The following is a 22372-nucleotide window of genomic DNA, read 5'->3' as shown; positions in this document are numbered from 1 at the left end:
ATGAAACTTATTATTTTTTTAACTTGTGTTTATGTTCTACTGTATTTGGACAGCAACAGTGAGACAGTTATGCATTTTATAAAGATGACATTTAAATATGTGAGGGTTAAAGTTTCAACCTTACATTGAAAGACTTCAAAGTAGGCCTACAGGATATTTTGAAGGATGGAAGATGTGAGATACTGACTTCCAGGATTTGAAATTATTTTTTTTACAAATTATTTTTTGCGGTTGGGTTGCGGAGAGTTTGGGTTGCGGAGAGTTGTGAGATTATGGTTTTCTAACACCTACTCCCGTGTAATGGAAATCATTATGAACATCAGCTATGCTAATTATTTCCCATCTGCCTTTCTGCTGTTATCTCGGGACGCTTGTCCCGAGAAAAATGGCGTTCGTAGGCTCCAGTTTTGTATCCTGCCTCTCACGGGGATTTCGGATGCCCCAACGCCTGTGATGAGAAGACCAACGCCTGTGAAGAGACGACTCAACGCCTGCGAAGAGACGACTCAACGCCGGCGATATGTTATCCCCTTAATATTACATGATTAACTAAATGTATTTTTTCCAGGTACTTTCTGATATGCACTAACTGTAAAGCTTCTTTGAAACCCTATGATTGTTAGCCAGAGGAGAACTGGCCCCTGACTAGCCTGGGTTCTCCCAAGGTTTTTTTCTCCATCCAATCTGATGGAGTTTTGGTTCCTTGCCACTGTCGCCTTGCTTTTGGCTTGCTTAGTTGGGGATATTTCATATTCAACAATATTATTGAACTGTGTTGTACTACTTTCATGTTATCACTGTGAAGCTGCTTTGATGCAATCTGTATTGTGAAAAGCGCTATATAAATAAATGTGACTTGACTTGACTTGACAAAAAACAAAACAAAAATATCAGAAATAAAGCAGATTTTTAAAGTGAAGCTTAGATTTAAATACTATTAAATCTAATTATGAATCATTGTATCACTTTCAGCTTTACAGGAGTCATTTACGGTTTGCAGAGACCATTCAAATAAAATAAAATGGAAATAAAACTTTCCAACTTTCCAAAAAAAATAGACTTCCCTTAAAATTGCCCTGAGTTTTCCTGCACATAGCAGTAAGGCACTTTTTGCCCCAAAGTCTTGGATATGCGCCATTTTTGAGAATGGGTTGGAAAAAGTGGCCTCTTAATTGTCTCCTAGGACTCTGGCGGAGCGTTAACCGGTAGCACAGCAGACGAGCAGTGCAACGCCAGGGACATTTCACAGACAGGCTTATCTCACATCATTCTGGACTTGCATTCTCAAGTTCAAGGCGGGAAGTCCAACAGTGAATCTAATCACAATACAGGAAAAAGTTCACTTCAAGAATGAAAAGGTTTTTTTTATTTAAAAAAACAGCGCAAAGAGAAAGAGAAAGTGCGACCTTTAGACTATTTTTTTCTCTATACAAAGCATGTTAATTCAAGCCACAAAAACAAACTTGAAAATGAAAAATGCACAATACATAATCTCCTTGGGTGAAGTCGGCACGTACATATAGGTTGTGTTCTGAGTAATTGTGCTAGAGGACGCTCATGAGGGAAAGAGCGAAAAGGAGAACGAGAAAGAAATGTAAGAGAAGAAGAATGGGTAACGCTTTAGATTACAGCCCAGAAAGTATTGCGTAATTATTAAAGCGTTTTTACAGTAATTATACACTATAATTACTTTCTGTAATTATTGTGTACCTATAAAGTACTTACATGTAAGTATAAGGGAACAATATTTAAAGTTTGGGGAATAAAGGGGTAACAACCAGGAGAATAAAAAAATATTTATACTGTAAGTATTATAGAACTAAGGGGTACTTATTCTACTATTACAACAATCTTAAATTTGAGAGCAATTTAGCAAGAACAAACACTGCGTACATTTTTGTAATAATCGTGTACCAATACATACTGTATAGGCTTTTTAAAAATTACAGGGTACATACTGTATCTATGCATTTATACAGTAATCTTTTTAACAAAAGATTTTTATAGGCTTCTTTTGTAATTGAAACCTGCCAGCTCAGAAAGTAAATAAAAACATTGTTAAAATAGTCCAAGTGACTACAGTGGCTCAACCATAAGTTTATCAAGCGACGAGAATACTTTTTGTGCGCAAAAAACCCCTAAAATAACGACTTTATACAACTATTTGTTTTCTTCTAGGTGGGCCTCAGAGTGAGTTCACGTAGTGTAACAAACAGCGCAGCGCTACGTCAGAACGTAGGCTCACATTCTGACGTTCTGACTACGTTTATCTCATACAATTCTTAATGATTTTCAGTTTTGTTCAAGGTAATTAAATATGATGGTTTTATTATAACGGTGATTATCTCTAAGGTGGACACCCAATCTAATATATGTTAAATCTTACCATGTCATGTCAACAAATGAAAAAAGTCAGCCAGCTCTTTGTTGTCATGTTAATTATTGTGCCTTTAGTCCCAACAGTAGGGGCGCAATTTAACCCATCTACCATACTTTTATATATTCTTCCATTATCGAAAAACTGTTGCTTTAAAGCTGCAGTCCGTAACTTTTTTGGGCTAAAAATTATCCAAAAATAAATTGAGCAATTACATAACTAGCCAGTGTTCAAAACTATCTGTTTGCTATAGCTCGATTCAAAACGGTAAGCTTGTAATAATGTTTTTAATTCCAGTGGTACTGGTGGATTTCCGGGGGAAATTCAAGCATGTCTTTGCGTCATTACGTCACATCTGTACACAAAAAGAAGTAGTCTCGGCTAGTATAAGCTATATTGCATGAGGATGTTGGAGGTGGAGATTTATAGCCTTTTCTCACAGCACTTGATATAATTAAACTTTTCAATTTGATAGCGGATCCAGAAAGGTTCAAACGACAATCACCAGTGACAACTGGAGATTCACTCGTAAAATGCAAAAGACTTCGGAGTGGCAACAGAAAAAAAGAGACTGCAACTGGGCCCATGTGAAAACAAGGATAAATATCGGAAGGGCTTTTGAAAGGTGGCGTAAACTACGTGTTTTGAAGGGGTTCAAAATAAACGCAGAGACGGCTTTTTTTCTGCTGGAAAGGTAAGACATTTCAATAGTTCAATTATGTAACAGTAGTGCACTTGTTCGCTTAATTCATACAGTTACTGAGTACTAAACTACAGGTAGCCCTAATACACATTAAATGTAGTCACGCAATGCTGATGTTGTTAACATTAACAATTTGAGAACAAAGTATAATTTGCACGTTTTGACGTGAAATGATAAGCGATCATTAGATTTAATCAGCGTGATTTACTGCAATGCTTTTTTTCCCTTAGTTGGTCCGAACAAAAGTGGATGTTTCTTGTTCAGATGAAATTTTCGGTAACACTTTATATTACGACCCGCAAACAACTGCGTAAGTACACCGAAATTACGGTGTACGTTTCTGTAATTATAGTGTACTTATCTGTAGGTATAAGGGAACAATATGTTAAGTTTTAGGTAATAAAGGGGTACAACCAGATATACAAGCAAATTATTTATAATGTAATTATTTTAAAACTAACAGGTACCTATTATGTTAATATATTCCAGGCAAAAATTGTACATCTGTTCAATTTTAAAAGTTTTTATCACATTTTTGGCAAAATGTTCTTGTGCAATGTAGTTAGAGGGTAATTTTGACATCTGTGGGTTGTAAATTAAACATATATATATAAACTTTCACATTGTATTGCAATGACACTTAAATGTCAGGGCAAATATTAAACGTTTTTTTGTTTTGTTTTCTTAATAAGAGTACCTTTCTCTGTAATTACTGTGCAAATAGTGTTGTTTCGTATTGTTACATAGTAAGTAGTGTTTGTTACCCGTTTCAACTGTGTATTTACAGGGTAAGTGTAACTCCTGCGGGCTGTAAATTAAAGTGGTGCTTGTTACCCCCTTGTTCTGTTTAGTTACAGGGTAAATACTTTGAAATTTTGTTTTGAATTTTTTTTGTAAAATAAAAGTCAGAAATGAAATGGGATCCTTTATTGTATTTACCCTGTAACTACACAGAACAAGGGGGTAACAAGCGCCACTTTAATTTACAGCCCGCAGGAGTTACACTTACCATGTAAATACACAGTTGAAACGGGTAACAAACACTACTTACTATGTAACAATACGAAACAACACTATTTGCACAGTAATTACAGAGAAAGGTACTCTACTAAAACAGAACAAAAAAACGTTTTAATTACACAGTATATTTGCCCTGACATTTAAGTGTCATTGCAATACGATGTGATAAGGTAAGTACTAAGTACTACATGGTACTGTAAGTTCTAAATTAAAATCATAGCAGAAACTAATTTTTTTGGCTTAACGTTAAGTAGTTTAGTAAGAAAAGACAATAAATTCAATTTTTACCATACTGTGCTTACATACAGCCATATATATATATATATATATATATATATATATATACGTTTAATTTACAACCCACAGATGTCAAAATTACCCTCTAACTACATTGCACAAGAACATTTTGCCAGAAATGTGATAAAAACTTTTATATACAACAGATGTACAATTTTTGCCTGGAATATATTAACAGAATAGGTACCTGTTAGTTTTAAAATAATTACATTATAAATAATTTGCTTGTCTATCTGGTTGTACCCCTTTATTACCCAAACCTTAACATATTGTTCCCTTATACCTACACATAAGTACACTATAACTACAGAAACGTACACCGTAATTTCGGTTTACTTACGCAGTTGTTTGCGGGTCGTAATATAAAGTGTTACCAAATTTTCTGGTGAAAATTCATATGTTGGTCATACTTCCAAAAAGTTGAATCTGTGATTCTGAATGCCAGTCTCCACACCGGCGCAGTGACTGACAGCCGCACATTCTCCTCAAAACATTGGATTCATCCGCGCTGTGCCATGCCGAGGCACAACCCACGTAAAGTTGATAATTCCGCGAATAACTGCAATTGCAGATTTCGAACAGAGATGTTTTCTAATAGTTTTTCCAAAGAGGAAAAACTACGGACTGCAGATTTAAAAATATACCATATCATATTATATATTTATTGTTACTACTATAAATGTATAGATTATTAAAGCTGCAGTCCGTAGCTTTTCCTCTTTGTCGCCATCTCTCTGTTCGAAATCTGTAACTGCAGTGATTCGCGGAATTATCATCTTTACGTGGGTTGTAAATCGGCATGAAACAGCGCGGATGAACACAGTGTTTTGAGGCGAGTGGAGCTGTCAGTCACCGCGCTATGTGGATACTGTCATACAGAATCACAGATTCACTTTTTGAAAGTTTGACCAACATAAGAATTTTCATAAGAAAATGTCTTCTGAACAAGTAAGTAACATCCATTTTTGTTCTGACCAACTAAGGGGGAAAACGCATTCGACATGATAAGCTTCGTTAGATTTAATCAACGCGATTTACAGCAACCGTGCAAATTATAGCCTACTTTGTTCTCAAATTGTTCATGTTAACAACATCACATCAGCATTGCGTGACTAATGTTAAATTTAATGTGTTTTATGGTTACCTGTGTAGTTCAGAATTCATATTCTCCATAATAGCAAAACGAGAAAGGCACAACAAAGGAAACTCCATAACTGTGTGAATTAAGAAAACGTACTACACGATTGAACTATTGAAATGTCTTAACTTACTTGTTCAGCAGAAAAAAGCCGTCTCTTCTTCCGTTTTGAACCCCTTCAAAACACGGAGTTCACGCACTTTTCAAAAGCCCCGCCGATGTTTAAATCCTTGTGTTCGCATGAGACGGTTTCTTTCTCTTTCTCTAGCCACCTTAAATCCGAAGTACGAAGTCTTTTGGGTTTTATAACTGCTGAATCTCCAGTTGACACTGATGATTGTTGTTTGGATCTTTCTGGATGCCATAAGTTTAATTATGTAAAGTGCTGCGAGAAAAGCCTATACATCTAAACATCTCGTCACGTGCAGTATAGCCGGCTAGCCGAAACTCCTTCTTAATGTGTATGGGTGTGACGTAATGACGCAAAGACATGCTCGAATTTCCCGCGGAAACCCACCATTTTCACACAAAATATGTTGCTCCATCAATATTCAATACTCAATACACTATGGGAGTAAAAAGCACATTTTTCTTAAAGTGTGCCTTTAGCCTCGTTGTAACCTATAGATCTTCTACTGGTCACACGTCTTCACGTGATGCAAATTCGGAGGTCAGAGTTCACGAAACTTGAACTTTGCAGTGAAATGCGAAATTTATGCAGAGATGGTCTTATTATTGGGAGATATGAGGGTCCGTGGCTCTACCATTGGAGAATGCATAACGGCTAACTTGGATCAAGTGTGCCTTGATCACCAATCACATTATAGCCTTGAAGTCATTGAATTTCGTTCAGAGTTGTGCGACAGTCAATTAGTGTTTGTGGATACCATAGAAATAAATGAGAAGTGCTGTAAACTGAATCATACCTGTCGTGCAATTGTCTGTGACTTCTCTTATAAAACAGCATTTTTTTTACGGTGTAAACTCTAAAAATAGATAAATCCAAAACGAAAGTTTAAGGCAAATGTGTTGAAGATTAGCTGATGGGCTGTCAATTAATTAAATGATAAGCTATTTCCTCACAAAATCAGTTTGTTCAGCACAGTGAAGACTCTCCTCCACTGACATCCATAAAAAATGCCTCGTCTCCTTCCCTGCATACCGCAGCATTAGCAGACTTTACGCTTTTTTCCGGCCAAGGTTGCAGGCTTGCTTCAAGTGGCTTTGGCTTGCGTTTGCGGTCTATTCTTTGATAAACTTTGTGAAAGACATTCTATAAGATGTTCAGGATGAATTTGCTGTGTCGAGTTTGACAAACGTAAACATTTACAGTCGTGCTCAGAATTAATGGCACCCCTGGTAAATGTGATCAAAACTGGCTGTAAAAAATAAATCTGCATCGTTTATCCTTTTGATCTTTCATTCAAAAAATTGCCAAAAATCTAACCTTTCATTGAAGTAAAAGAATTGAAAGTGGGGGGGGAAATCACATTGTGAAATAAATGTTTTTTCTCCAAAACACGTTGGCCACAATTATTGGCACCCTTTTATTAAATACTTTTTGCAATCTCCTTTTGACAAGATAACAGCTCTGAGTTTTCTCCAATAATGCCTGATGAGTTTGGAGAACAACTGACAAGAGATCAGAGACCATTCCTCCATACAGAATCTCTCCAGATCCTTCAGATTCGCAGATCCACGTTGGTGCTTCTTCTCTTCAGTTCACCCACTCATCAGGTCAGGGAACTGGGACGGTCATGGCAGAAGCTTAATTTTGTGCTCCGTAACAAATTTTTGTGTTGATTTTGATGTTTGTTTTGGACCGTTGTCCTGATGGAAGATCCAACCACGGCCCATTATAAGATTTCTAGCAGAAGGCGTCAGGTTTTGATTTTTTATCTGTTGATATTTGATAGAATCCACGATGCCATGTATCTGAACAAGAAGTCCAGGACCTCCAGCAGAAAAATAAGCCCACAACATTAAAGATCCAAATGGTATATTAAATTGTACACATGGGGTACTTTTTAACCTTGTGTGCACCAAACCCATCTAGCGTGTTTGCTGCCAAAAAGCTTTTTTTTTTATTTTTTTATCTGACCACAGAACCCTGTGCCATTTGAAGTTCCAGTCTTGTCTGACAACTGAATTTGCTGGAGTTTGTTTTTGGATGAGCGAGGAGGATTTTTCTTGAAACCCTTCCAAACAACATGTGGTGATGTAGGGGTTGTTTGATTTTTTTTTATAGGCTTTCTGACCCCAAGACACAACTAATCTCTGCAATTCTCCATTCTGTGATCCTTGAAGAGTCTATGGGCACTCAAACTTTCATCCTTACCATCCATTAAGGCAATATAGACACACGTCCTCTTCCTGGCAGATTCGTAACATCTTTAGTTGTTTGGAACTTCTTAATTATTGCCCTTATGGTCAAAATGGGGATTTTCAATTCTTTAGCTATTTTCTTACAGCCACTTTCTATGTTGTGAAGCTCAACAATCTTTTGCTGCACATCAGAACTATATTCTTTGGTTTTACTCATTGTAATGGATGATTAAGGGAATTTGGCATTTGTGTTTCCTCATATTTAAACTCCTGTGAAACAAGAAGTCATGGCTGGATAATTTCATGTCACCCTGGTGTGCTAAAAAAGGTAAACATTAATGGGAATATACTTCAGAGATATTTTACTCGCAAAAAATTCTAGGGGTACCAAAAATTGGTAAAAACATTTATTTCATAATGTGATTTCCCCCCCACTTTCAATTATTTTACTTCAATGAAAGGTTAGATTTTTGGCAGTTTTTTGAATGAAAGATCAAAAGGATAAAAGATGCAGATTTATTTTTTACAGCCAGTTTTGATCATATTTACCAGGGGTGCCATTAATTCTGAGCACGACTGTAGTTAATATGGGTTACAGGATAATAAAAAAAAAAACTGGCAATGGGACTGCTCTTCCCAGGAGAAAAAAAATTCCATGTAGATGGTAAATTAGTTAATCTATTCATCACCATGAAATCATGACAAATGCACTGAAACAAGGGTTGAGTAACATGTCATTTGCATGAGATCGCAGCAAGCAAACAACAATGGTCCATTTAATTTCCAATGAACAAAATGTACTCCCACCCTCCTTAGGTACACCTTGCTAGTACCGGGTTGGACCCCCTTTTGCCTTCAGAAGTGCATCAATTCTTTGTGGAATAGATTCAACAAGGTGCTGGAAACATTCCTCAGAGATTTTGGTCCATATACTGACATGATAGCATCGCGCAGTTGCTGCAAATTTGTCGACTACACATCCATGGTGCGAATCTCCTGTTCCACCACATCCCAAAGGTGCTCTATTGGATTGAGATCTGGTGACTGTGGGGGCAATATGAGTATTGTGATCAAATATCCCCCACACCATTACACCACCTCCAGCAGCAGCAGCAGGATGGATCCATATTGTTTACGCCAAATTCTGACCCTACCATCTGAATGTCGCAGCAACCGAGTGTCATAGACCAGGCAACATTTTTCCAATCATCTTTTGTCCAATTTTGGTGAGCCTGTGCGAATTGTAGCCTTAGTTTCCTGTTCTTAGCTGACAGGATTGGCACAGGTGTGTGTTCTTCTGTTGCTTTAGCTCATCTGCTTCAAGGTTCAATGTGTTGTGTCTCCAGAGAAGCTCTTCTGCAGACCTTGGCTGTATCAAGTGTTTGTTTGTTTTTTTTCAACAGAGTTACTGTTGCCTTTCTATCAGCTTGAACCAGTCTGACCAATCTCCTCTAACTTCTGGCATCAACAAGGCATTTATGCCCACAGAACTGCTGCTCACAGGATATATCCTTCGGATGAGACGTTAAACCGAGGTCCTGACTCTCTGTGGTCATTAAAAATCCCAGGATGTCTTTCGAAAGAGTAGGGGTGTAACCCCGGCATCCTGGCCAAATTTGCCCAGTGGCCTCTGTCCATCATGGCCTCCTAATAATCCCCATATATACATACACTGATTGGCTTCATCACTCTGTCTCCTCTCCACCAGTAAGCTGGTGTGTGGTGAGCGTTCTGGCGCACTATGGCTGCCGTCGCATCATCCAAGTGGATGCTGCACATTGGTGGTGGTTGAGGAGATTCCCCCTTCCATGTGAAGCGCTTTGAGTGCCTAGAAAAGCGCTATATAAATGTAATGAATTATTATATCTCTTTTTTGGACCATTCTCTGTAAACCCTAGAGATGGTTGTACGTGAAAATCCCAGTAGATCAGCAGTTTCTGAAATACTCAGACCAGCCCGTCTAGCACCAACAACCATGCCAAGTTCAAAGTCACTTATACCTTTCTTCCCCATTCTGATGCTCAGTTTGAAATTCAATAGTCATCTTGGCCATGTCTACATGTCTAAATGTATTGAGTTAGATATTTAGTTAGAATTAGATATTTGTGTTAACAAGCAGTTGAACAGGTGTACCTAATGAAGTGGCCATTGAGTGTACGAAACAACAGGAAAGAAAATATAACTGCAATTGCAATTTCATACCCTTTTTAAACAATGTTCAATAACTCAGAAAGGAAATACAAACAAAAGCTGTTTTCATACATTAAACTTGGTAAATTACTGAAAAATTGTTGGACTTTTCAGCAGCTGTGGCTCATACAGAGGCAGGTGGGGCAGTGGCCCACCAAATATGTATTAACTTGAAATATGAATTAACTCTCACTGTCTCAGCCTACAGCTACTCACTTTTTTAAACATTTTAGGACCAGCTTTACTAAACCCTCTTTTGGCGTTAAAAAACTATTGTCAGGATTTACTAAAGACATGCAGTGAAAAAGTAGCGCTGAAAAGGCATGGACACAGTTATTTTTGTGGCTGTCTTATTGCAAATGCATTTGAAGGAGTTTAATTTTCAGATGCAAAATGTATGGGAGGAGAGTATTTAAATGAATCATGCAAGGTGATTTACTAAGGTTTGCGATAGTCAATTTACTGGTATTTGCGCCATTATTTAATGGCCTAAAAAAACGTGTCTTAAACCAGACGCTAATTGCGCTGCTCTTGGTAGATTGCGTTGGTCATTATGGAAATGATCTGGCTGTGTTCTCTAATTTGCACGTGTCTGTAGATCACCCCCAGAACTTTCCACTCCCATCGGTGCTTTTTTGGAATTGCGCACTCACGCTAATTTGCCCTATTTGGGCCCTAATCTGTCCCTTAGTCTTTTATATTTGTGGAAGTGACATCCTCAGTGTCATTTTGGTCCAAATGTAATAGTAGCTGAAAGCCCCATATTGTTGACAACTAATATAAATATTGGAGTCCCCGTTAAAATGTGTTAAAATTGTTTTTTGTTTTTTTCTGAAATGGTCAGGCATAAAGGGCACCTTTTCCTAACAATGGTCCATTAATCCATCCTCTACTCTGGTGCACCAGTCTCAAGCCAACTCTACCTGTTAGACAGCCGCTCGGAGGATACACACAGTATTAATAACCCTCAGGCTGCCCGATAATTTCCCAACCAGCCTTATGTCATACATGTTTTACTTTCACTGAGCAAAGAAAGATTTGCTATTCAGTACACAAAAACAGTCCAAACCAAACACACACTAAAACAAATACTGTTAATAATGTTTAATTCTAGGACACTTTAGAACCAGACAATTTCAGAATTAGAACACAATATGGGAGATGAAAATGGCCTGTCATACCTGGATTGAAGTGCAGCGTCTCATTGTTGCAGAAGTCTGTAAAGCAGCAGTTGCGTTTATAGACGTTTCTGGAGCTGTGGCAGAACACCTGACCCTTGAGCTCTGATGGGGTCACACAGGACTTCACTGGCTCCTCCTTCCCATTTATGAGCATCACTGAGTTCCAACACGCTCCTTCTGCCTCTGTCTCACAAGTGTGGTTCACACACAAGTGACATACACACTTTAAGGCTGAGAGAAAAGATTTATAGATTAATATTTGGCATGGGAAAAGTCACTGTCACACCCTTTATTAGAATGAAACTCTTTTTCTTTAGGCACGGTAAAAACAGTATTGTCATTGTATGTACACCAATGACACAATAAATCATAAATATCAGATGGTGTACCATATCCAATTAAATTCCTGAATTTGAAGTAAGGATGTAAAATTAGAATTAAGGCAATAAAATGCTAATAAATTCAATTAAATTAATTTAACTGCTGCAAGTGGTCATTAATAATCTATTTATTAATAAATAAATTATTTTATAGCATGAATTACATATAGGCTACTCATGTGCTAAAAACAGCAAAGTACTCAATCTTTCTTTTTTTTAAATGCACTAATAAATTTGTATTTATTTGTAATAATTCAATTTCAGCATGGTGTAAGAACACATTTTATTTCCCAGAATGCCCTAATTTGTCCAATAATAAAAAAAAGATATACATTATTATTATTATTATATTTGATAAAATCAACGGGTAACCGTTTGCCATGTAGAGATAAATACAGATTTGAAATAATAAATAACAAAAATACATCACTAACTTGTCTCTGTGTGGTTAATGGAAAAAAAATACATCAATAACTACAGTTAGACATAACACGTTGGATGACCGCCGATATGTGCACCTATCCGCAATCAACCCAACCAGCATATCCCAAACTCATTACAAATGCATGTTATAAAATAATGATCCAGATAAACAATTGTATTTTAAACCTAATAAACTGCGCCATAGTCAACAGAAACACAAAACCATAAATAACAAACGTAAAGAAACATAAGACATGCTGTCATTATCGCAGTAGTGATGACGTCCTCTTAGCACCCGTCATTACAGCATGCATGTATGCTCTTTTTCCTTTATCATATGTGCATAAATAGTACAATTTTATTATCATTTTTGTATGTTGATTTTTGTGAAATGCAGCAAGCTTTCAGTCGAAGGAGCAGCTTCTGTAGCGTAGTAGTGGGATACGTTCAAGGCAGTACTACAGCTTTGCTTTTAGTGACAGGAGTAGGTCATTTCTGACGAACAAAAATGCAAAAATGCTGGCCTTTGACTGTACATTAAAATTTCCCCTGCTTTGTTCTTAACATAACATGCTTACACGTAAGCAATATGATGTCGATGTTCCAAAAATATAATGGTCATTGTTTTGAATTTTTCTGATGCATTATATAGGTACAGAGCTCACTCACTCTTAATCAAAACAAATCATTTCTCCCTTACACCAAGCAAGACATGAAAGTTCCAATGTCAGCAGAAAAGCTAAAAAAAAAACACATTGTAGGTCACAGCAAATTCACGAGGATTGTCTCCAACCTATTTTTCCCGACATTATACCGGTTCTTTGTGTGGGCATAATTACAATTTCTAGCAGCGCAACATATATTTCAGTTCAATCATAAGAATAATCAGTACTGTCAACCTTCCAGGTAGAGGCAATTCTTGGACCAAGTTCTATCAGAAATACTGGCGCTAGGCTATATATTTTTATAGCGTAATACAGTATAGGCCTATATATTAACAGGCAAACTGGTGTAAGGCTTTAAAAGATATAGCCTATATAAAGATGAAAAAATGTACTGGTATTTTTCTGCCAGACATTGGGACATTATTCAGTGATTTTATGGAAATTTCCGTTAACCCTAAAACACAACACAATGCACCATTCAAAATACAGGTAAACACTGAGTCATGTCATCATCTCCTGTTATTGTCACTTGCACTGTCTGCCACATGTTTTGCATAGTCTTCTCTTCTCTGGGTTTCACATGTGATAAATGCAGGGATATAGTTAGGCTGAAAGAGAAGATTTCAGAACTAGAGACACGCATCGAAACTTTAATCGAGGATAGTAAGAATGCAAGGGCTCTAGATACTACTTTGGATGTGACTAGCAATCCCCGTACATTGCTCGGTTCTGGTTAATTTAGATCTAATTTTGTCACATGGAACTGGAAGAACTGGAAGAGAGGGCTACTCTCAAAAGGAAAACATAGGAAATTAACATTTGAACTCTCTCTTGTGAAGTTCTCACCACCATTCGAGACGCAAGACTCGCCTAAGCAATCCTAATCTACATCTTTTTCCCTTGACCCCCCGTTCCCTCTTTCTATCATGCTGAGATCACCTGAAATTCACCCAAAAATCTATATGGTTTAATGTGAACAGTGTTGGGTAAGTTGCTTTAAAAAAGTAATTAGTTATAGTTAGTTACTTCTCACAAAAAGTAACTGAGTTAGTGACTGAGTTACATTATTACATAAGTAACTAATTACCTGGGAAAGTAACTATTGCGTTCCTTTAATAAAAAAATAAAAAAAATATGTGAAATAACTTGGATACCCCCAATATTAAATATGTTAAATGAATGAAATGGACAGTAAATAGAAAGAAATATTATTATAAAACATTGTACACCAATCTAAACTATTTTAATGTTGCTGTGGGACAATGTGCGAGAAACCTATTAAGTTAAATATTAAAATAGTATCATTACTATAGTGGAACGACAAAACACAATAGATGGTTTAGAACTTTTAATATTTATTGCACACCACAACAAATAAGTCTAAAAAATATATGCTTCTTAAGAAATGTATAAAAAATAATACAAAATATACACTCACCGGCCACTTTATTAGGTACACCTGTCCAACTGCTCGTTAACACTTAATTTCTAAGCAGCCAATCACATGGCGGCAACTCAGTGCATTTAGGCATGTAGACATGGTCAAGACAATCTCAGGCAGTTCAAACCGAGCATCAGTATGGGGAAGAAAGTTGATTTGAGTGACTTTGAACGTGGCATGATTGTTGGTGCCAGAAGGGCTGGTCTGAGTATTTCAGAAACTGCTAATCTACTGGGATTTTCACGCACAACCATCTCTAGGGTTTACAGAGAATGGTCCGAAAAAGAAAAAAACATCCAGTGAGCGGCAGTTCTGTGGGCGGAAATGCCTTGTTGATGCCAGAGGTCAGAGGAGAATGGCCAGACTGGTTCGAGCTGATAGAAGGGCAACAGTGACTGAAATAACCACTCATTACAACCGAGGTATGCAGCAAAGCATTTGTGAAGCCACAACACGCACAACCTTGAGGCGGATGGGCTACAACAGCAGAAGACTCCACCGGGTACCACTCATCTCCACTACAAATAGGAAAAAGAGGCTACAATTTGCAAGAGCTCACCAAAATTGAACAGTTGAAGACTGGAAAAATGTTGCCTGGTCTGATGAGTCTCGATTTCTGTTGAGACATTCAGATGTTAGAGTCAGAATTTGGCGTAAACAGAATGAGAACATGGAACCATCATGCCTTGTTACCACTGTGCAGGCTGGTGGTGGTGGTGTAATGGTGTGGGGGATGTTTTCCTGGCACACTTTAGGCCCCTTAGTGCCAATTGGGCATCGTTTAAATGCCACGGCCTACCTGAGCATTGTTTCTGACCATGTCCATCCCTTTATGGCCACCATGTACCCATCCTCTGATGGCTACTTCCACCATGTCACAAAGCTCTAATCATTTCAAATTGGTTTCTTGAACATGACAATGAGTTCACTGTACTAAAATGGCCTCCACAGTCACCAGATCTCAACCCAATAGAGCATCTTTGGGATGTGGTGGAACGGGAGATTCGCATCATGGATGTGCAGCCGACAAATCTGCGGCAACTGTGTGATGCCATCATGTCAATATGGACCAAACTCCCTGAGGAATGCTTCCAGCACCTTGTTGAATCTATGCCACGAAGAATTGAGGCAGTTCTGAAGGCAAAAGGGGGTCCAACCCGTTACTAGCATGGGGTACCTAATAAAGTGGCCGGTGAGTGTACATACACAAACTCTTTGTAGTGCAAATTAAATAAAAAATGAAATATAAAACTCACCTTTACAACTGGTAGACATACTGTATAGCCTACTTGAAGTATTTTCTTCCTCACAAAAGTAAACAGTTTAACAAAAACTGCTCTCAATATAATACTGAACAATGTACCAACATAAATAATAATAATAAAATATAATATTTTGGGGTTTTAATTTTATAACCTACAGAGAACGTCATCATCAGAGGTTATTTAAGCCAAATTCTAGTCGTGTTTGCCACAGGTGTTCACAACCGGTCTGGGAACGTTCCCTGCAGGTTATTCTTGTTTTATTTTATAACCATGCAAACGAATTAAAACGTTGCAGATGATACCATATGCTACAGAGATTATTCTAATGCTGAAATGTGTACTTTATTTATAAACAATTATGCTCGGACACACTCGGTCTCTCTCACGCACTATCGAGCGCGCTCTCGGACACACTCGGTCTCTCTCGCGCACTATCGAGCGCGTTCGCTTCGCTTTTGTCCAGTCCGGCGCCTCATAAACACACACCAGAGGAAAAACTTTGCAGGTCCTATGGCGGAGAAGAGAGAGCCTGGATGAAAACCGCTTCAGTGAGGTCAATTATAGTAACGGCATATTTTATTGTCAGTAACGGTAACGGCGTTGTAACGGAGGAAACAGTAATTAGTTTGATTACTCGTTACTGAAAAAAATAATGCTGTTAGTAACGCCGTTTATTTATAACGCCGTTATTCCCATCACTGAATGTGAATAATTATCATACAGTATTACACATGTTTGGTATCATTTGAAATGTCTCAGTGCGACTGGTACAAAGGTCTCATTCCCAAACAAGTAAAACAAAAGGTAATAAAGTTTTTAAGAGTTTAGAGATAACTTGCACACAAAGGAGGGTGGGTCTTCCAGGCAAATGGCCTCCTGCTCTCAAAAGGTGTAACCTCTGAATGCAAATTCGCATTGTTAGCAGATGTTTCCGTGTGAAAGAGGTTTCTGTCTATATAATGAAATACAACAAGAGGCTCGGCGCAATTCCGTAACGCAGACTAGCCCGTGATGTGAAGCGTAAGCAAAACACTTAGCATCATGTATTTTATAATGTCAAGGTCCTTTTCTTTTTATTCCAGAGCATTTGATGTTTTGTATCTATTATCTTTGAACTGATTATGAAATTGGCTTGATACATTTACCTGACATAATAAATTGTAAACATTTGATTTTATTCTAACTGACTCTGACATTATTTTCAGTAAAGAGTTAAAAAGAATAGACAAACATTCGCTCACATTTAATGATGCACAGATATCATTAAAACCTTTTCATTTATGGAGTCAGATGAAATAACTAGTTAATACATGAAAATTCTTATTTCATTTAATCAAATTACTTTGCCACGAGGAAAGACAGTAACACGCAGAGACCTTCCCCAGCTGATCGAATGCTGCCATTTGATCGATTGAGTCGGGCTTACCAAACTGATGTTGATGGAGATTAAATTCTGCAGCAGGCCGATGATATCTCAGATCATTATCTAGTCTTGTGTATACTCCACTTAGCCAAGGCTGCAAAGCAAACCTCCTGTTACAAATATGGTAGAACTATCACTTCTACCACTAAAGATTGCATTATAAATAATCTTGCTGATCCAATTCTACTCCTCTGCATACAAGATAGCTTAGAAAAACTCGATGTTGCAACAGAAACTAATGACTCTCTCTTTCCCAGCACTTTAGACACAGTTGCTCCTTTGCGTTTAAAGAAGATTAAGGAAAATAGTCCAACACCATGTAACAACCACTCTCTTGCAAAAAATGGAGCGCAGCTGGAAGAAAACAAAACTAGAGCTATTTCGCATTTCGTGGAAGGAAAATGTTATTGCATATAGAAAACCGTTGAACACTGCTAGATCTGCTTACTTTTAGACTCTCTTCGAAGAGAACAAACACAACCCTTGGTATTTATTTGATACAGTGGCTAAATTAACGGGAAATAAAACTTCAACTTCATGCGTTTCCAAACAGCCGTCATGGGTGGTTGCAGGTAAAAAGATGAAGACGATGAATAAAGTTCCAACACAGTTTAATACTAATAATCCACAAGACAGGCAAACAGGCAGGAGCAACACACTTAACGTAGACGTGACCGGATAACAAACAGAGGAAAAGCAAGAACTTAAATACACAGTGATAATGAGGAGAAAACGAACAGGTGTGATTATCTGATGACTGTCCATGACAACTGATGACTAGTGGAAAACAAATACAAAGAACACATGTGACTGATGAAAACGTACTGGTTACTAACGTAACCTCTGTTCTCTCTAGAAGAGGGAACGAGTATTGCGTAAGTTTAGCTTACGCTATGGGAAAGATTCATCTTCTCGAGATATTGAAGCCAAAAATTATCCTTAATTTTGTATATGTTGTCAACGCAGTGCAGCAGCTAGCAGACCTAGAGCGGGCATTCTAGCGCGCTCATAAGCTGCTCTGCGGGAACTGCACAGCCTACCAGTGAGCACGACGTGACGTCACGAGCGCCCTCGCCGCGTCCTAGCCCGCCAGAATGGGCGTGGCTTAGCGTATATAAGCGGGGCTCGGAGGCTGATTCTCTGGTTTTCATCGACTTAAGCGAAATAGCGCTTGTGGCGTTTAGCACGGCAGGTTACGCAATACTCGTTCCCTCTTCTAGAGAATCGAGGTTACGCTAGTAACCAGTACGTTCTCTTACGAGAGGTTCTCTCGTATTGCGTAAGTTTAGCTTACGCTACGGGAACCCATTGTCCACGGCGTGCGCGCCCGCATCCACCTCATGAGTCACAACACTTCTGTGAACCCAGAAAGTGGGAATAAGACGCATGTACATGAGCGCGAGCATAAGCGCGAGTACCATGAAGCGTATAAGCGCGTGTAAACAAGCACTGACAGGCAATACAGAGCGGCCGCGTGTGGCTGGTGTATAGGCATATATAGCACATAACCTGAAACAGTGCAGCTCAACCAGAAGAGCTGAATTTATGTGAGGGTAGTCTGCGCATGATAATATCTGGACAGGACTAACCTCTCACTTAAACAGACAGCAGTTTCGCCTGCAGGGCGGGAACTTCTAGGTTATAAAACCTGACAAAGGTGGACGGAGAGGACCAGCCCGCCACCACACATATGTCTTGAATGGAAATTCCACTTGACCATGCCCACGACGAGGCCACGCCTCTAGTGGAATGAGCCCTGATGCCCAAGGGGCACTGCAGACCTTTTGTCGTGTAAGCGGCTGCGATTGCGTCTATTGTCCACCTAGACAGGCTCTGTTTCGAGGCGGCGAGACCTTTAGTGCGCCCACCAAACGAAACAAACAGCTGCTCAGAGCGCCTGAATTGGGCGGAGGAGATTAACATCACTTTCACTATCGGATGCTGGCAGAGCCGATAGAGAAATGACCTGTGCTCTGAATGGGGTGCCAACCACTTTGGGAACGCAACCATGTCTAGGCTTGAGGATGACTTTTGAGTCATTCGGGCCAAACTCAAGACATGACGCGCTTACAGATAGCGCGTGTAAATCCCCCACGCGTTTGACTGATGACAGTGCGATCAGAAAAACAGCTTTGAGCGACAGGTATTTCAGGTCCGCTGTGTCCAGGGGTTCAAAGGGGAATGCTTTCAGGGCCTCTAGGACCAGTGAAAGGTCCCACATAGGAACCGAGGGGGGGCGCGGGGGGTTCATCCTTCTGGCTCCTCTGAGGAAGCGGATGATAAGCTCGTTTCTGCCTATCGACTGGCCGTGCATTGATTCAGAGAATGCTGCGACAGCCGCCACATAGACTTTGAGCGTGGAGGGGGATCTGCCCCTATCCAACAGCTCTTGAAGGAAACTGAGCAGCCGCGGGACCCCACACGTTCGCGGATCTAGGTTTTTGTTAGTGCACCACTTAGAGAACACAGACCATTTGGACGCGTAGAGCCTTTTGGTAGAAGGTGCTCTAGACTGCGAGATTGTGTTCATTACTGCGTCTGGCAGGGCGATGGATACCCGTTGATCACCCACACGTGTAGCGACCAGCGCTCCGGGTGGGGATGCCAGATCGAGCCACGCGCTTGAGAGAGGAGGTCTGCTCTCAGCGGGACAGGCCATGGGGCTGTCTGTGACAGCCGCATTAGCTCTGGAAACCAAGTCTGGTTCTCCCATCGCGGGGCTATGAGGAGCACTGAATGGCGCGTTTCCCTGATTCTCTTGATCACCTGTGGTAACAGAGATACCGGAGGAAATGCATATAACGGGCGGCTGGGCCACGTCCGGGCGTCCCTGTCCTTTGAAAAGAACGTCGGGCAGTGAGCGTTGTCTTGTGACGCAAAAAGGTCGACTTCCGCTTTTCCGAAAAGGCGCCATAATAACTGGACTGTTTGGGGGTGCAGGGACCATTCTCCAGGGGGAACGTTGTCCCAGGACAGTCTGTCTGGGCCGTCGTTCAGGTGACCCGGCACATGTGCAGCTCTCAGTGAGCGCAGATGGTGCTGAGACCAAACGAGGAGGCGTTCCGCCAGATTGCAGAGGTTCCTGGATCTGACGCCTCCCTGGCGATTTAAATAGGACACCACAGACATGTTGTCCGAGCGGACTAGAACATGGTGGTCCTGTATGAGCGGGAGGAAGCGTTTTAGCGCGTTCTCGACCGCTATCATTTCCAGACAGTTTATATGGAGGAGTTTTTCCCGGTCTGACCACAGGCTGAAGACTGGTCTGCCCTCGAGGATGGCACCCCAACCTGAGTTGGACGCGTCCGTCGAGATGACCTTCCTGTATGAGACCGCCCCCATAGTCACTCCCCTCTGGTACCAGTCGGCCGCTGACCAGGGCTGCAGAGCTGTGACACAGCTCTGAGTCACTCTGATCCGCTCGCGACCCGACTTCCAAGCTCGGTGTGGCACACGCGCGGCCAGCCAGTGTTGTAGCGGGAGCACGGGCATGTGGGCACATCTGCTATGGGCAACACTCGAGCAGCATTTGCCTGCTTCATGAGAGTGGGCTCTATGTGGGACACGGGAAGTGTTGTGTTTACATGTAGGGGTGAACACTGAGTTGTGGGCACTTTTACTACACATAAAACACCTTCGGCATGAGCCGGATAACCAGATAACCTGCTCTTTATGAGATTTCTCTGGGTCGCCATAAAAACGGCGTTTGTGTGCAGGCGAGCGGGTTGTGTAACCGACTCGTTGACTGCTAAATGATCCACTGTAGTAGCCTGAGATGAGGGGACTGACAGGGCTAGAAGTTTCGACGGTGGTCCGGCCGCAGCGAGACACAACCTCCTGATGGTGCTAGGAGGGCTTCGCATGCTCAGGTTTCAACGTGATCTTCGCCCTCTTGGGGGGTGCGGCCTGCTGCGGTTAGCTGAGCGCAATCTAGGGCGGCCGCCCTGTCGCTGCGAAGAGTGGCTGTTCTGTCTGGGCTGAGCTGGGCGCTGCGTGGCAGGTTGTGCAGGCGGCTGGTCACGTGAGCGACCTGCAGCGGAGCTAGCGCAACGTGGCAGGAACGGGTTCATAGCTTGCGACGTTTTCTGCACATCAGAAAAACGGTCGATGATTCCGTTCACTGCTGGGCCGAAGAGAACGGAGTGTGAGAGAGGGGCGTCGAGGAAAACGGATCGCTCAGACTCTCTCATGTCAGCCAGCGTCAGCCAAAGGTGCCTCTCAGTTACAGTTAACGAGGCCATGCATTACCGCCGATCTCCTCCGTGAGTGGGACGAGAAAGGCCTGGGCCGCAGACTTAGTAGCGCGAAGGGAGAGATCCGTCGCGCTCCTCAGGTCCGTAACGGCAGCTGGGTCCCTGCCTTTCTCGTCCCACTCACGGAGGAGATCGGCTTGGAGAATTTGCAGAACAGCCATTGAGTGCAGGGCGGAAGCTGCTTGTCCGGCGGCGGCGTATGCGCGACCGACAAGGGCAGATGTGGTCCTGCAGGCTTTAGATGGCAGGGCAGACTTTGAGCGCCATCTCGCGGAGGGCGGGCAAAGGTGCGCTGCGACAGCTTCCTCGACCTTAGGAATAGAGCTGTATCTCTTCTCGGCGGCGCCGTCCACTTGGGAGAGCGACGCGGAGACAGAGGAATGAATCCTCGCGGAGAAAGTGGCATTCCACGATTTAGCCAGTTCCGAGTGCAGCTCAGGGAGGAAGGGCGCGGGCCTGGAAGCGGGCACTTGATGGCGGCGACTCTGAAGAAAGCAGCCATCAAGCCTGTTGGAGGCGGGCTCCTGAGGCGGTGACCACTCGAGCCCGTGGCGGTCGACGGCCTGCGAAAGGAGGCGCATCAGTACGGCTTCCGTTCCAGTGCGTGTTCTCCCAGACTCCTGAATAGAAGAGGAGGCGGAGCGTTGAGAGCTTGACCACTCCTCGCTATCCGAAGCTAGGATGGAACAGCTATCTCCTGCGGCGGGTCCATCCGCGTCGTCCTCAGACTCGACGGCAGGGCGGGCCGTAGCCGGCAGCTGCGCGTCGGTGAGAAGAGGCGGGGAGGGCGTCGGCGAGGCTCGAGGGAGGGACTCCGGCGAGCGCGTCGTGGCGGCAGCAGGCTCCGGCGGCCTTTGTGAACGGCGCTTCTTTTTCCTGCTTGGTCTAGCTAAGGGCGGAGAGATAGCTTCGTCCTGGAAGGCTTCGAGTCGAGCCCGCAGGGTCGACATCGGAAGCTCCTCACAGTGCTCACATCCTCCCGAAGAGAGGGCAAGAGCAGCATGTTCCTGGCCCAGGCAGAGAGCGCATATAACGTGGCGGTCTCCGACGCTGAGCGGGGCTCTGCACGAGCCGCAAGTGGACCGAGGCATCTTTAAAAAGACGATTGTGCTCTTTTCGATGCTCGGTTGCAATAAGAAAAGGATACGACGCCGGATAGCGTAGCTCGCTTCGGAAGGCTGAAGGTGGCGAAGAGGGCCGGCTTCCTCAGTCACTGTCCTAGCTGGCTTGTCGCTGTTTCAACGGCGGCGGCGGCGGCTTCTCAAGGTCCAGCGATGCGTGCAGCTTCACT

General features: G+C 41.6%; 1 protein-coding gene across 1 annotated transcript in view; it reads right to left on the bottom strand.

Moving 5' to 3' along the window:
• Positions 1-22372, bottom strand: part of LOC130086088 (activin receptor type-1C) — a 92572-nt gene that overhangs the window by 42198 nt on the left and 28002 nt on the right. Inside the window, exon 2 of the mRNA XM_056252232.1 lies at positions 11232-11462. Within this exon, the coding sequence (XP_056108207.1) occupies positions 11232-11462 (231 nt within the window). The remainder of the gene's footprint in view (positions 1-11231; positions 11463-22372) is intronic.

This window comes from Rhinichthys klamathensis, unplaced genomic scaffold, assembly GCF_029890125.1.
Source record: "Rhinichthys klamathensis goyatoka isolate OS25496 unplaced genomic scaffold, OSU_Roscu_1.1 h1tg000093l_1, whole genome shotgun sequence".
Classification (NCBI taxonomy): Eukaryota; Metazoa; Chordata; class Actinopteri; order Cypriniformes; family Leuciscidae; genus Rhinichthys; species Rhinichthys klamathensis.
The sequence above is the reverse complement of the archived record's forward strand: the minus strand, read 5'-3'. Positions and strand labels throughout refer to the sequence as shown.